Source organism: Drosophila santomea, chromosome 2L (genome assembly GCF_016746245.2).
Source record: "Drosophila santomea strain STO CAGO 1482 chromosome 2L, Prin_Dsan_1.1, whole genome shotgun sequence".
NCBI classification, from domain to species: Eukaryota; Metazoa; Arthropoda; class Insecta; order Diptera; family Drosophilidae; genus Drosophila; species Drosophila santomea.
Window position 1 is genome coordinate 17,581,757 of NC_053016.2, and position 15,818 is coordinate 17,597,574.

At 49.6% G+C, this 15,818-nt stretch overlaps 2 protein-coding genes across 4 annotated transcripts in view; both read left to right on the forward strand.

Annotated features, from left to right (window-relative positions):
• Window positions 1-15,818, forward strand: part of LOC120449609 (nephrin) — a 57,086-nt gene that overhangs the window by 19,741 nt on the left and 21,527 nt on the right. For all 3 annotated transcript variants that reach the window (XM_039632200.1, XM_039632181.1, XM_039632190.2), the window contains exons 3-16: window positions 1,543-1,695; window positions 3,696-3,869; window positions 5,707-5,860; window positions 5,967-6,103; window positions 7,963-8,130; window positions 8,199-8,330; window positions 10,951-11,087; window positions 11,815-11,968; window positions 12,396-12,533; window positions 12,843-13,007; window positions 13,476-13,754; window positions 13,815-14,096; window positions 14,192-14,615; window positions 14,816-14,982. In XM_039632200.1, coding sequence (XP_039488134.1) covers window positions 1,543-1,695; window positions 3,696-3,869; window positions 5,707-5,860; window positions 5,967-6,103; window positions 7,963-8,130; window positions 8,199-8,330; window positions 10,951-11,087; window positions 11,815-11,968; window positions 12,396-12,533; window positions 12,843-13,007; window positions 13,476-13,754; window positions 13,815-14,096; window positions 14,192-14,615; window positions 14,816-14,982 — 2,664 coding nt within the window. The remainder of the gene's footprint in view (window positions 1-1,542; window positions 1,696-3,695; window positions 3,870-5,706; window positions 5,861-5,966; window positions 6,104-7,962; window positions 8,131-8,198; window positions 8,331-10,950; window positions 11,088-11,814; window positions 11,969-12,395; window positions 12,534-12,842; window positions 13,008-13,475; window positions 13,755-13,814; window positions 14,097-14,191; window positions 14,616-14,815; window positions 14,983-15,818) is intronic.
• Window positions 8,464-9,838, forward strand: LOC120449625. Its single transcript, XM_039632212.2, has one exon. The coding sequence runs from the start codon at window positions 8,579-8,581 to the stop codon at window positions 9,686-9,688; it is 1,110 nt and encodes a 369-aa protein (XP_039488146.1). The 5' UTR covers window positions 8,464-8,578; the 3' UTR covers window positions 9,689-9,838.

Sequence of the window (15,818 nt, forward strand, 5' to 3'; positions counted from 1 at the left end):
CCCACATGTCCCAACCAACTTCAATGATATTCGTAAACATGATATGTATGTTTAAGCAATCTCACCTCTGGATGTGTTTGTTAATAAACCGGAAAATCATCGGCTTTTACGGTGGAATGCGAGTGAAAGGAAATACCTGGTCCCTGATTTCGAAATTATTTTCCTGTATTTGATTTGTGCGTAATAATATTCGCAGCTTGCGGCGATGCTAAACTAAGCTTAATCAAAGGGGAAGGAGCACCGCCTGCGCGGTGTTGATTTCATTTGTGCCGCAACAAAAGCAATTACCTCTGCGCAGAGTGATGTCGCAGACATGCCACCTCTCCAGTACCCTCCATCTAAACCACCATCTAAGCCCCATCCCCTTGGATGGGCCAAGGGACTTATTGTACGGCATTAAGCATTCATTTTGCATGCTACAACTTCTGGAGCAGTTCGCGGAGCAGCCGGCAACATATGTTGCATGTCAAATGCAGGACGCCCTGAGCCAACTCCTTCGGAGTGTAGGATCCTACTCCTGCAGTTTTTCCCGCTTAGTGCGAAGCAATGGCAATGGCAGCCAAACTCCTTCAGGTGGCATTAAAATAATGCACACGTGCACTTAACTTTATCCTCGTTCCTCGTTGTTTGTTTCGCTGCCTGCTGCTTGCTGCTTGCTGCTCGCTGCTCGCTGCTCGCTGCTCCTACTTTCCTTGCCCCGCCTGTTTGTTTCTGCATCTGCCGCACTCATGCACCACCCAGTGTGCACCGCCCACCCACTCGGCACCACCCGGCGTCACTCCGCCATTGTTTCGCCGGTGGCTCGTGTATATTTCAACAGTTTGCCAAGGCATGCCGGCTCTAGCATGCCACACTCCTCATAGCCCCCTCCCGTTCCACCAGCCATCTACATACGTCCTCTTGAGCGCAAATATTGAAACTCATATTTGAGCACATTAACGAGGGACCTGCCTACACCTAGAAAAAGTTTAGACCGCGATGTATTTCATTTAGTCACCTCAAGCTTCCTAATTCATAACAAAATTCAGACAACACATTAATACATTAAGTCGAATTTCATTCTTTTCCCCCCGCTCATAGTAAGCATAAGATTAGGGAATACTCAACGAGGCCTCTTGAATAATTTGAAATCATATATTGAATTACCATGTTGACGGTATTTTTTGAGTGCATCAGTAGACGGGCCGTTTGAAGTGGGTGGCTAACAAGGACGGAATGCTGCATTCTTGGCGCATTCCTCGCAGCCCCCTCGCAATTCCAACTGCTGTTTCTGTTTCTGCATCGGCGGCCATTCAACCTGGGCCTTCATCAACAATGTCGTCTGTCGGGGCACACACAATGCATTAGGCAGTGCCACGCCCACAAAACGCCCTGTAATGCCATTGTGGTCCATAATGAGCAAAGCTTCCCTGGCAGCCATTAGCTTTTGTTTCGACCTGCAACAACCATCCTCTGTCCTCCGCCCACCACTCATCATCCGATGTCCCGCGAACTTCCTTTGTGGCCCGGCCCCTAATTGTTCCCACTGCTCCTCTCTTCCAGCTCCGCCAGCCTCGATCGAGATCAAAGGTTACAGCCACAATTCCAAGGTGGAGGTGCGAGAGAACCAGGACCTGCAGCTCAAGTGCATCGTGGCCAATGCTAAGCCGGCGGCTCAAATCGTCTGGTATCGCGGCAACGTGGAGTACAAACCAGGTTAGTAGCCACTAAGTCATTACACTTAATACGCAACCATGTGCCATCAAGGGCCAAGTGTGCCAAAATGGTTGTCATCCACGCACCTGGAGGTATATCCCAGGAATCTTATGCATAATCGTGCAATTTCATCTAAACTAAACAAACGGATACATGGCTGAATAGGGCTCAGTTGGATTAAGTGACTTTAGCTTACCGTCTAGTATAAAGTAAACTATTGATTAATCTTTAGGAATAATATGTGCCTTAGATATAAGTAATAAAAAGCACGAATAATATTTAATAACGTGACTGACACCAGATATCTGGGCTGTATTAGACTGCCTAAAACAAAATGGGTTGCTCGAACATAACAATATACATTTTTTCTTGGAAGGCATTAAGCAGAACACAAAAAGTGTAAATGTTTTGCCCAGGTCCTTTTTAGACGGGATAAGTGCGGATGCGGATGCGGATGTGGCTGTGGATAAGCATGGGGATGAGGATGGGGATGGGGATGGGGATGAGCCGAGCCCGTGAAGGTGGCGGTGGGTGGTGTATGGAGATGGGCAAAGTGACGCCTGTCAACCGTTTGGCCATCGCACATGTGATATGATGGAGCGGAGATGCGCAGGATGCCGGGCAGGGGGGTGGTGCACAGGGAAATGGACGTGGACTTTCGGCCTGATGACGGTGCTTAAATAATAATTTTATACTCCAACAAAGCGCCGACTGTCGATTTTCGGCCCTTATCTGCTCTGCGGTTCGCTATCCTGCCCTGTCCTGTCCAGAATCCCTTGTCCTTCGTCCTTCGTCCTGGAGCCTGTATTTGTGCCTTGTCATTTAGCCGCTGCTGGGCAGTCGGCAAATTGGAAAACAGAGCTGCTGGAAAATATGGAAAAATGCAAATGTCAATGGGTAAATGGTAAATGGGCTAGGCGGACGGAGTGGGAGGTGGGCGGTGGCGCTTAGCCGCCTTCACGACTTTTAATTTTCATAATGATTATGGCCCCTACAACGGTACATGTGGGTGGGCCAGGGCGTTCGGCAGTTGCCCCTTTTTCCGGGTGGTGGATTTTCCGCTCCATTCCCGCCATTTGGCCAGTAACGAAATCATTTTAGCACAACTGGCGCGTTAAAAATGCTTAAAATGTGAAACGCACGGCGACAGCGACAGCAACGATGATGATGGAAATTTTTCGGGTAAACATATAAAAAACAAAGCAGCAAAAAACAGCCACGAAGAGGGAAGAAAATTCGCAAAGCGGCGTTAAAATGTAGGAAAATCCGCAAGGAAATGTGGACAGCGGAAGGAAGCTGCATGATGAATTATGTTTATGACGCAATATGTTGCGGCAGGACCCCGACTGGACCCCAAGCCATACTATTTCGAAAGCCATAGCTTTCGGTGCGGGGTTTACGAGAATGGCCAGTTCTGGCCGGGTCTTGTATCATTTGCAGGCTGTCAGTGGCGCGTGTGTGTGTGTGTGTGTGTGTGTGTGTGTTAGTGTTTGTGGTGGGGACGCGTAAATGGCGGTTAATGTGGGCAGACGGCCATCTTGGTGATTACCCCGCAGCGAAATGGTGGTGCCGGTGGTGCGAGTGGTGCTGCTGCCCCACAACGATAGTTGAGTGGGTGGGGACCAGGAGCCGTTTTTTAGGCCGCGCTTTGCGGCGCAGATGAGGCTCGTTCAAAATTTATAACTGAAAATGATGTCACAAAATACTGTGCTGGTGTGGGATTGATGGGAGTTGCGAATTACTTATGTCTCGAGGCAGTAAACTTGGCACTTTCCTGTAAAATGCAGTAGATATACATCGGCCAGTACCCTGATAAAAAATCAATAAGGAATAAATGAAAGTCGTAGTTAATACTAACTATCAGTATTGCTATAGCATTACTCCATCAAAATCGCACAATTTTAATATATTGAATTTAAAAAATTAAGACTTAAATATAAACAATTTTGAATGCCCTGCAAACACCTGTTTATTAAGGTATGAACTTAACTTTCTTGCAGAAAAACGCGAGGACACCGTGGAGGAGTCGACGGCCAAGCGGTTCACGACCACGTCGAGCCTGAAACTGAAGCCAGGTCCAGATGACGACTACACCGAGTACACGTGCCAGGCGAGGCATAAGGCCCTCTCGCCGGACATGCCCATGCGGGCCACCGTCCAACTGTCCGTGTTGTGTGAGTAGCTTCTCAGCCTTTCCATCGCCATCTGTTTGGGTGGGGTGGGGTTGTAGTGGGGCGGATTTGGAGTCATGGTGGTCATGGTGGGATGGCAGCGCCCGGAAGCGACTCCGAGATGCCGGGAATCGGAGGGTTCGTGTGGGTGACCTCATTAGCCGGCTCAATTTGCTGTACAATTGAACGTGCGTGTTGGAGTGTGTGTGTATGTGGGTGGAGTCTCCAAGGAGGAGCAGCCTGTTTCATTCGATGCACTGAAAATCTTCTACCTTATAAGCCCCCTCTTTTGCTTTCCGTGTAAAGGCAAACCATTTTAAGTTGAGCATCATACAAAAGTAGGCTTCATAGTAACAAGATTACAATTTTTATAACTATTGATAACTTTAAGTTTGCTTTGTGCACTTGTGTGCACACGAATTAAATGCCATTTTAATCAGCCCCATAAATCAAACACTTATGGCATTTTCCTGCGCACTTAACTGCCTTTAATTTTCGTGCAGTGCAGGCAATGAATTTTTTGCACCAGCTTCCAGCGGCCTCTCCCGATGCGGATGCCATTTGCCATCACGGCCGCTAATTGCGCGATTCGGGCGCGTATTAATTAGTTTTTAAATTCTAATGTGCCGCGCAGCTGCCACTGGATGCCAATGTGGATGCGAATTGCGATGCTGCACGGGAGCAGCGGCCATTACGAATGCCAGAAGTCCTCTTATTGATTGTTGCCGTTGGCAGTGGTGGCACTGGTGGCACTGGCGGCATTGGTGGCATTGGTGGCACTGGTGGCATTGGTGGCACTGGTGCCACACTGGGGGTGCCGGTGGTTGGCTCTGGGCACCTGCAATAGCCGGAGGCCGTTGCTATGGCCATGATGACTATGGCTCCACCTGCACACGCACATTCAAATTAATTATGTTTGTTATTTATGCATAGGCAGCTGGCAAATGGTGGCCCCAACTGCCATAGTTCGTTGGCCATTTCCCGAGCTCGTCGCGATGTAATTGGCACAAAAAAGCGAAAAAACTGAAACTGGCGAAAATCGAGCCGTGCTATCTGCGAATTCAGGCCGGGAATGGAACGGGGTGCATCCCCATTCATTTTCCCTTACTGTGGGGTCTTAATTATGGCGCTATTATTGCTTCCCCACTGTCCCACTGTCCCACTGCCCCATCCCACCATTGCCCCATCGTACCATATTTCAAGTGATTTTAATTTAATTTTTGGATGCATGCCTGCGGGGGGTGCACGTACACACAGATGGGGATGCGGAAAAGTGTGTGTGCCTGGCAGCTTTTGTGCACCACCTGATTGCTGCTGTTGATTCAATACGGTTGACCGCTTGTCAAATTGTGATAAGGAAAATATATTACAGTCGGTTAAGAGCTGATGCGTTTCGAAAGTTTTCCCGTGGAACGGCGATTCTAGTTGCTACCAACTGTGTTCCATCTGCCGATAATTCCCAAATGTATTCAACACGTACTGTCACTGCCTTTTTCACTGTTATGCGGAGCTCTACACCATTATTAATCGCCCAGTGCGACGCCCACAACAATTGAAATTACCGACGCCCCAAATCGAGGCCCAAAAAAAGGGAAAATCGGAAAATAATGCATATGACCGCATAAACGATTTGCATGCAAACACTTCAATTAAAAACGCCACGAATTTCACATGTATTTATACACATATGCGTTCGCCGCACTTTACTTTAGTGTAAATTGAATTTATTTGCGGACAGCAGTTGCAATTAAATATGCGAACAGTAAACACGGCAAACTGCCGGAACTGTAGTATGCATAGTTTTTCACTCCGCACTCCGTACTCCGTTCTAATCCCACAGACCCCCCAGGACCGCCCTACATCGAAGGATACTCCGCGGGCGAAACTCTGCGCCGCGGCCAGACGGTGGAGCTCATGTGCCGGAGTCGCGGCGGCAATCCGCCTGCCCAGCTCATCTGGTACAAGAACGGATCCCAGATCCGCATGGCCTATAGGTAAGAGTCATATTATCATATCAATCCAACATATATTGGGTACGCCGTGGACCTAGATTATAAGTTTCGCTGGTCATGCAATCATATAATAACCAACCTCTTACAGAACCTCAGGACGATTGTCCGAGAACATCTATACCTTTACCGCCGAGGCGGGCGACAACAAGGCGCGCTTTCGCTGCGAAGCGAGCAATGTGATGTCCCAGAATGCACTGAAGGCGGAGGTGGAGCTATCCGTGCTGTGTAAGTCGAGTTGCAAAGGATCTGCTTCCCATTTGCGCCGCCTAATTGGCGTTCCTTATAGTTATATAGTTATGTATGCAGCCCAGGCTGAGTAGCGTATCAGATTTAATAGGTGTCTAGATTACAGGCCGGGATGCGGTATAGGGAAGCGGAGGGCAGAAACTCTGCGATATGGGGAGTGGATTGTATCAACAGCCTGGCTCGCCTGCGACATCTTCCGAATTCCACAGAGCCAGCAGCCCTACTTGGCAAGCGATTCACTCAGAGATGCGGCAGGATTGGAGCTCGGGGATGGGAGTCCTGAAAACTCGCTCACTGGCTGTTGCTTTCTTTTGCAATTAAGCTTAAGTTTGCACTTTGAAAGCCTCTCCAGTCCCCGGCCCACTTGGCTTTGTCAAATCAAGCAATGCAAATTCTTTTCAAGTGCCAAATAGCGCAGAGCCCCTTCTCCTCAGTCCCTCGACCTCTGAACTTCTGCATCTCCGAACCCAGCCGTTGCAGCTTGTTAGACTTACAACAATTGCAATCAGGCACACAAAGCCGACGGGCGGAACGACGCGGTGCCAAAGTCGTTAGCGCGACACTCGGACGGATGGACGGATAGACGGACGGACGGATAGACGGACGGACGGACGGAGGAGACCAGCAAACATTTGCATGCCACACATGCACATCCCATCCCGCCTCTTAGGCTCATGTGTCTTGTCTCACATGCAAATGGATGAGGCGGCGGCTCAGCGCGGCGTATACGCGATATTTAAATTTCAAGTGCTCGGCAGTCCGCTGAAATTGGCATCTTTTACCTGAAGCCGGCTTTAAGTGCGTGGAGGGTTACTCCGCCCCCAGTTAGGCAAAACTCGTTTAGCTGGCAGCTTCCAGTTTATGCGCATACCAATCAAAGCGCCATGCAGGTCAGGCCTGCCCACTCGGCCCCATCTTGCCCCAATAAGTATGCCACATTGAGTGGCCAGCACAAACGAATACAGGAGCAGTCACACACTAACACTGCACTGAGAGAAAACATTGGGCCGTAAGTTAGAACACTTTGCATATGGGATCTCTATATATCAAAACTTGATATACTTCAAGTTTATCGGAATTATTTTCCCAAATATGCCGGTTACATAAATTAACCTTCGTGGTGGATGCTTTCGTCCTGTGCATCGCAGGATAGCAGATGTGGCCTCAGCTGGCGGCCGGAGCTCTTAGCACACGCATTATTTATGTATAACGAATGTGGAACAACAAAACTGAAGACGTAGCAGGAATACATTCAGCATCAGCATTCTTTTGCCCCACACGAGTGTGTGTTCCAGGGTGTGTGCCCGGAATGAAGATGTATGGCTAAGACGGACCGGCGAAAGATGCGAGAAGTTAAGAATTCATAATGTTTATTTATATGCGAAACATATCGAGTCGAAAGTTTCGTATTCCCCTCGCGCCACTCGTGCCCAACTCCCGGCCCTGTATGAAGCGAAAGACAACGCTGCGTATGCGTAATGTATGCACTTATCCATCAAGGCGGTGGCAGTGGCAGTGGCAGTGGCAGCGGCAGCTGCAGCTGCTCCTGCTCTCCGCTTCGACGGCATTAGGTAATAGCTTCGCAGCCGGACGGACTGTCAGTCACTCAGTCATCATTTGCATGGAGGCGGCATCAGGAGCCGACATTCCTCCCCAAGGCTATTAGGGAAGCGGGAAACGGGAAGCCAGGAGCTAGCTGGAGGACAGGATATACTCTTGTGTGCCTGCTCCGAGCATGCCGCAAGTGAGCCTCGCCGCAAACCTATTACATATTTATGCCTCCTTCATTATGCTACTCCCGGTAACTGAAATCAACCCGAAACCTTTTCCCTCCCCAGTTGCACCCACCCACGTCACCATAATGGGACCCACAGAGGCGCGCGTCGGAGATATTGTGCCGCTGACATGCACCACCGCGCCATCAAACCCGCCCGCCGAGATCAAATGGATGGTGGGCGGGCGGCAGGTGCGCAATGCCACCTCAAAGACGATTGTCAGTCCCGAGGGTAAGTGCTGTTGCCGGTGTGACATAATCCCCTGCCTAATCCATTTCCATCTCTGCCTGTCATCGCAGGCGGCTGGACGACCACCTCGAACATCACCGCCGTCGTGGAGCCCAACAAGCGCTCCCTGGTCGTCATCTGTCACGGACTGAACATGCAGCTGACCGAGAACGTCGTGTCCACCCACACGATCAATGTCCTTTGTAAGTATGCGCAAATCCAAGGAACTTACAGCCAAAAATATGCCTTTAATACGCCAAGCAGGGGAAGTACTTAGTTCTGAGTAAGGCAGGGACGGAACATTACCGATTCCCATATCTACCCCACCTTTCGTTTTTCCTTTAGTTTTAGTTAAATACCGCTTCGGTTGGCAGTTTTAATAGAAAAATTCTCGATCTAGCTACTAGTTTTATTCCTGGATACCAGTTTTTCCGTTTCTCCGACTCTTTAAATGGCTGATTTTCCGATCTGTGTGTCTGCGTCGCAGCGCGAGTTGGCTCACCTCACGGAGCAGGAGCGCCTGACCGCCCAGCTGAAGGTGAAGGAGCGCAAGAAGGCTGCCAGGGCCAAGCCGAAGAAGATCCTGGGCGGCCTCCTGATGGTAAATCACTTAAAGATGTGGCATCAGCATCGTGAGCGGATCAAGGGGGCGATCAGCACGGTGGACGCTGAAGCACCCAACTTTCAGGCGGCGCGCATCACCGGAGTGAACAACCTTCGAGACGAAGCGCAGATGTTCATGAAGCGCACCAAGGCCAACATCCAACTGCTGGTGGAGATTTCGCGGACGATGCGCACCCACGGAGCCATCAATCCCTTTCGCTACGATATAGTGCACGCCAGCTCCAGCATTCCCATGACCCTGCTTACACTCGAAAGACTGGAGCGCGAAAATCGCGAGTTTGGCCGGCGAATTCTGGAGGTAAACAGCGAGGTGGACTCCGGTCTGTCGGACAAGCGGATGCGGGAAGCCAGGAACGCAGCGCCCGCCGCTCCACTGGAGTTGCCGTCCCAGGCGATGGCCAAGTACGAGGCCTTCAACATCCCGCTGCCCAAGTCGGACGCCGAGTTACGCCGCCTCTTCCGACCGCGTGTCTACTTTGACATATATCTCAAGGATGCACGACCTCTGGGCAGGATTGTGGTCCAGCTGTACACGGAGGCTGCTCCGCTGGTGGTGCTGCAGCTGATCAAGTCCTGCATGTGCAATCAACACACCAAGTTTATGGTCAAACGACTGTTCCCCAATCTGTGGCTGGAAACCGATTTGCTGCTGTCGGCGGATTCGCTGCTCCATCAGCCATTGGAGTACGACGCCAAAGTTATTGACCACGGGGCCTCCACGAACGTATTATCCTTCAGCAAGGCTTATGTCACAGGATTCACCCACCACCTGTCCTTTGCCATCTCGTTCAAGCCGCTTACCGTTGTCAATGGATCCCGTGTGGGATTCGGGCGGATTGTGAAGGGCAGCAAGATATGCGAGTGCATTCAGAGTTACGGCACTAAGAACGGGAAGCTCAGCCGGGGTCTGCTTTTTACCAGCTGCGGATTGCTGTAGACTGCTTCTGGTCCCTGTAAATCGTTCATATGTGCAAGGAATATTTTTTGGTCACGTAAATCAAAGTCAGTACTTTCAAAAATATTCAATAGATGTGGCATGCGGTCAGTATTAAGGTGATGAAATAAATTGATTGTGGGTGGTAAATAATTTAAGCATTTTGTTAATCTACACTTCAAAGCATAAAACAATTTCTGTTCGATATCTCTTTTAAAGCAGTTTTTATTCTGTCCGCATGATAAGTTATCAATGTTTATGCCTACATTCCAAAGCCCACACTACTCTGGTGACCCACGTGAAAGTCCAACATCCCGGACTCTGACACCACCCCCTTTTTCAGTCGCAGAGTGACACTTCTCCGCCACGCGACAACTGCAAGTGTCTCAAACTCCATTATCCGATGTTCGATGTCACTCTTCATTTGACTCAATTATAAGCGAAGGCACTGACAAAAAACACGCAGGAAAAAATAGATGTCGGTGTAGGAGGACAGCGAGAGACTGGGATTGCGGGGATGGCGGATTTCTGGGGAAGATGAAAGGACTGACAAGCAAAGTCACTCGATAACAGGTGCGAGTGGTTCGGTTTGGGACAGCAGCTAAGCCGATGCCGAAGCTTATTAATAATTGAGATTCTAGTTTCGGTTTATCCAGCCTCCGCCTCCCGGCCCCACCTCCGACCCTGCGGTGGATGTCCTTTGTGAGCGCTCTCCTGCAGCGCTAATTAATTTTTCTGACCTACATCACAGGGAAAAAGCAGCGGGGGAGGGGCGACGAGAGATTTACATTTATTACCCATACCATGAGCACTGAAAATGACTAACGGACCCCCGAGGTAATGAGCGGTACTCCCGAGCGCCCACGCCCACTCCCACGCCCACGCCCACTCCCAATCCCCGGCCAGCGCCGACCAATCAAGGACGAAGGACGAAACGATGGTATGTGCATGGTCATGCCTTGAGGATGCGGACGCCCTGCGGATATTTTTACTTTATGCGCGGCAAATTAAATAATTTTAATTTTTATTGTTCGGCCGCTCTTGGCAGCTCTCACGAAGGGAAGGACACAGCGGTGGGTCCTAGTCCAGGCGCTGCCCTGAAGTCCTTTGCTGTTATTGTTGTAGACCATAATTTGCTGGCTCGTGGCTAAGTTTTTGGGCCCACAATTCGCTGGCCCATTTCCCCCTGCTTGGCGCTTCTTTGTTGTCTCTTTTTTATGAACGTTTTTCTTATCCCGTGCTGTGTTCTCCAACTGCCCCCACAGATCCGCCTGCGCCACCATTAATATCTGGCTATATGGAGGGACAAATTATCCCAGCTGGCTCGGTGCAAAAACTGCTCTGCGTTTCATCAGGCGGCAATCCGCTGGCGACGCTTACATGGTACAAAAACGACAAAAGGGTGAGTGCACAAATTTCCTTTTTTCCCGCTCTTTGTTTGCATTTTCAGCACAAAACTCAAACACACACTCGTACGCACACACACACACACACACATACACAAACCGTCACACACACAGGGAACAAAGAGCGAGCGGCAGGGAGAGAGAGCACTATCAACGGCAGGCAGCAAACATCCGCAAAACAATAATGGCGCTTTTGTTGACCATTTCCGCTTCCGCTTTATGGGCTTAAAGTGCTAATGAGCCACTGCAGCCATTGCAGCAGTGCTCTGTGCCCTGTACTCTGTGCTTCTGATGCCAGACCGATTTCGGTTTTCACACCTTCCACCTTCCACCCACCAATAATCGAGGGAGCACTGCTATCGTTAGAACTTTGAACAAAAGGCGGAAAATACGGTGGAAAAATAAAACAAGTCACCCACAGCCGCAGCTCATCAGCCCACACACTTAAACGACGGAATGTTGGCTGTTGGCTGTTGGGTGGCAGGTGCACCTGCAGTTTCAGGTGCGGCTTCCTGTTTTAGCGCTTCCCATTTGTTGCGGTGTCAGAGTTTTCATCTCTGCCCCTCGGGGGACTCATCTGTGTGCCGTGTTTGCTCTCCAGCTCGCTCGCTCGCCCAGATTAGACGTCGTTTTATCAGCGAAATTAAAATGCATCCGCCAGCTGCGCTCTGCGGAGATGTTTTCCAACCAGAAAATACATATAAGTACTCCATTCCGCTGCAGATAAACTCGGTCATACGGGCGGCGGACAAATCGGTTTCGGCCGAAATCACCATCCTGGCCAATGTGTCCGACAACCAGGCCCAGTACCGATGCGAGGCCTCCAACAGCGCCACCGAGATCCCGCTCTTCCAGTCCACCACGCTCAGCGTCCACTGTGAGTATATATCAGATATGGATTCGTCTCAAGGCTCTTCTTATAATATCTATACTTATTCAAATAAATTATGATTATAAATAAATGAAATGAGATGCCTTAAAGAAAATTGAACTTGCCATTTAGATTTTATGTCACTGTTTAGTATGTAGAGCTAACGACGTTAGGAAAATATTCCCTAGTTTATAAATGTAAAATGTAAATGTTATTCGAAACAGTTATATTTCCAAGTTCCTTTCTTTTTGAAGCGTTAAAACAAGAGTTCCATTAAAAATAACAACAATTAATAGTTCAAAACCTATAACTTAAGTCAATGGCCAAATTGTTTTCTTGAGTGCACCAGCTGCGCTTTGAATTTGGAAGCGGCGATTTGCCGACTACCGCATCCTTTCTTATTACCCATTGGTGTGTGTACTCGTTCTTCCAGTTGCCCCGGAGACGGTCAAAATACGCATTGAACCGGGAGAACTGCGACCTGGCATGGAGGCAACTATCATCTGCGACTCCAGCTCCAGCAATCCGCCGGCGAAGCTGTCCTGGTGGAAGGACGGCATACCCATCGAAGGTACGTACGTAATGCAAGGGCATGGCTGCTTGGCCGGCTTGGCCTGCTTGCCTCTTCGGGCCTGGCCAAGCGATTTGGCAATTGGAAGCTTGCCCATCGCAATTCGCCATGGACTTGCCGGCGCCACCATTGCACTTTGCTGGTGCGAGGCGTTTCCACGACAACATCCGGTTCGCTTGCCAGTCACTAAAATTACGCCCATTTCTTCTCCGTTCTCGTTCCCTCCCTACCTCCTCCCATTGCGCTGCCCCATCCGGATGCTGTGTCCCTGTCCGCCCACCGGAACTCCCGACATGCCCCAACCCACAGGCATTAATAACACGTCCAAGCCGGGTCTCTGGGGCGGCACGGTCTCCACGCTGGAGTTCAGGGTGAACGTCACACAGGAAATGAACGGCCAGGTCTACACCTGCCAGAGCGCCAACGAGGCTCTTCAGCGGAGCGCCCACGAGGCGGTCAGCCTGGATGTCCTGTGTAAGTACATCCCGCCTAATTGCTCAATTAGACGGGATCAGCAATTGCAGGGCGATTGCTAAAGCAATTGCACAAAAGAGCGGCAGTTGAACTTGTGTCCGATACCTCAAAGCGAATCCTTTCTCTTTGAATCCTTTGGCTGAACTTTCGATATAAAAATCCGCTAGTTACGGATATTTCAATAAAGAAGCGTGGTTTTAGGAAAAAGATCAGTCCTGGAGATGATTTAAAACTACACGCCATTATACAAAATGCTTTTTAATAATATTGAACATTCAATATATCTGAATTTTTAACAATATTAATTCCATAAAAGTTATTATTTAAACAATTAGTACATTAGTACATTTCCAACTACGTTAATACGAACGATGAAAATCAATTGTTCTAAGGTTAAATGTTTCATAGATAGAGATAAGGCTTCCCAAGTTAGACAATATTTAATTTGAGTATATCCTAAATCCCCAGATCGACCCAAGTTCGTGCCACCGCCCTCGTCGACGGCGGTGGGCGTGGAGGGCGAATCGCTGCAGGTGTCGCTTCAAACTCGGGCCAATCCCACGCCAGTGATCTATAAGTGGACCAAGGATGGAACCACAATACCGCAGGACGGTGAGCATCGCATCTTTGCGGATGGCGGAAGCCTGAACTTCACACGCCTGCATCGGGATGATGCGGGAATCTACTCCTGCAGCGCCTCCAACTCGCAGGGAGGAGCCACACTCAACATCACAGTCGTGGTGGAATGTAAGTACTTCGCTCTGTGTGATTCCCTTCATTGGGTTAATTACGGCCATCGCCCTCCAGACGGAACCACCATCAAGTCAGTGTCTGAGAACATAGTCGTTAATCCCGGCGAGGATGCAATGCTCTCGTGCACCGTGGAGGGCAAACCGCTGACCGAGGAGCACGTAAAGTGGGAGCGAGTGGGCTACGACATGTCCGTGAAAACATCGACCACCTTCGCGAACGGCACCTCCTATCTCCACATCAAGGACGCGAAGCGAGAGGATGTGGGCAACTTCCGGTGCGTGGCCGACAATCGTGTGGACAATCCAACCAACCGCGATATCCTTCTGATTGTCAAGTGTAAGTGGTTCATAAAGTAGCAGAAAGCGGTCGTCTTACCTGCTTATGCCTCACATCCTTTACCCCAATCCACATCTTCTCGTCACCTCCTCCAGTTGCGCCTGAAATCGCCAAGGCTCCCACGCTTCTGCGGGCTGCCAGTGGAACAGGAGAACGTGGTCGCTTGCCATGCCGGGCGCAGGGCTCACCCAAGCCGCAGTTCATCTGGCGGCAGGACAAGAAGGACCTGCCCATTAACCGCACGTACAAGTACGAGGTGGAGGAGCGCAAGATTGACTCCCTGACCTACGAGTCCACCCTCATCGTGGACAAAGTAGCGCCTGCCGACTACGGGGCGTATGATTGCGTGGCCAGGAACGAGTTGGGGGAGGCGGTGGAGACAGTGCGCCTGGAGATCACCTCGCAGCCTGACCCACCCCTCAGCCTGAATATCTTGAACGTCACCCACGACACGGTCACTGTGGCCTGGACTCCTGGATTCGATGGTGGCCTTAAGGCCTCTTATCGAGTTCGTTATAGGTGAGTGATGTTTCGACATTCAAAACATGCAGCGGAAACCATTTTGTAAGACTTCCTTAAAGCCACTCTTCTAAAATGTATACCTTATAAAGTTCACACTTTGACAGGAAATTTGTAAAAAGTTTGGATTCATTTTGGCTGTGTGCAATTATCAAGGGTCCTGGCAATAATGAAATTGCACTCTGCCTTCTCATTCGCAGGATGGCCGACCGCGAGCAATACAAATACATCGACGGACTGCCCAACAGCCACAAGCTGACCATCGGCGGGCTGCGCATGAATACACTCTACCTGTTCTCGGTGATGTCCTGGAACGAGCTGGGCCAGAGCTCCTACCTGCCGGATCTGGCGCGGGCGGAGACCAAAGGTAAGTCCTCCCCTGAGTGCGAGCCATTCAAATTAGCCGCGAGTGCCGCACTCGACCAGCAATGCTGACATTGATTTATGCTAGGCCACCATTTGGCTGTTATGGCCACTGGCCAGTGGAGCAGGGGTTCGATTCTGCAGAAGAATCGGTAACTACCAGGTGGGGGTGATGGTGGTGGTGGTGCCAGGCCAGTTGTCAGGCAGCTATTCGGCAGATTTGTGGAATTAATTAGGTAGCCAGTATGATAAGCAGCTATCAGCCTAATTAGAAGCACGCATGGAATGAGTCAACCGAAATAATTGATGAAGTAAAATAAACCCATACACTGGATTTCGTTATTTCCGCCGTGCATGCACGAGTCCAAATAAATCAGAGAATTTCAATTCAGCAGTGAAACATGTATGTCTGTGTTCCACAATCGACATTAGTGATGAAAATAATTAACGAGCAAGATGTGTACGAATAGATAGCTAAACAGTCCTAAGCAGTTATAAGCTAAGGCATAAGTAGAAGAGTTAACATCGATATTTGCTGAAATGGAACGCAATATAGTTTGAGTATAACTTTCGCATAAGTAGACTCAGGTTAAAAGATTTAAAGGGACATATGAAAACACATTTCAACTAAGCCTGCGCCACCACCAACTTGGCTATTCAATTGGACGCGACTGTAGTTTATGACGCGTAAGAAATGGCTTACAGCCAGACTCACGGACTCAACCAAGGACTCATACGGAACCGCCTCAATCCGATTTTATGTCTCACCCAATGATCTCCTCCGACCCCGGCTGCTGTTAATTGGAATTGCATTACGACCATCACCAACGTCAACAACAC

What these genes read in the sequence shown, in the direction of transcription:
- LOC120449625 (XM_039632212.2), top strand. Translation starts at nt 8,579, where the DNA reads ATGGCTGATTTTCCGATCTGTGTGTCTGCGTCGCAGCGCGAGTTGGCT.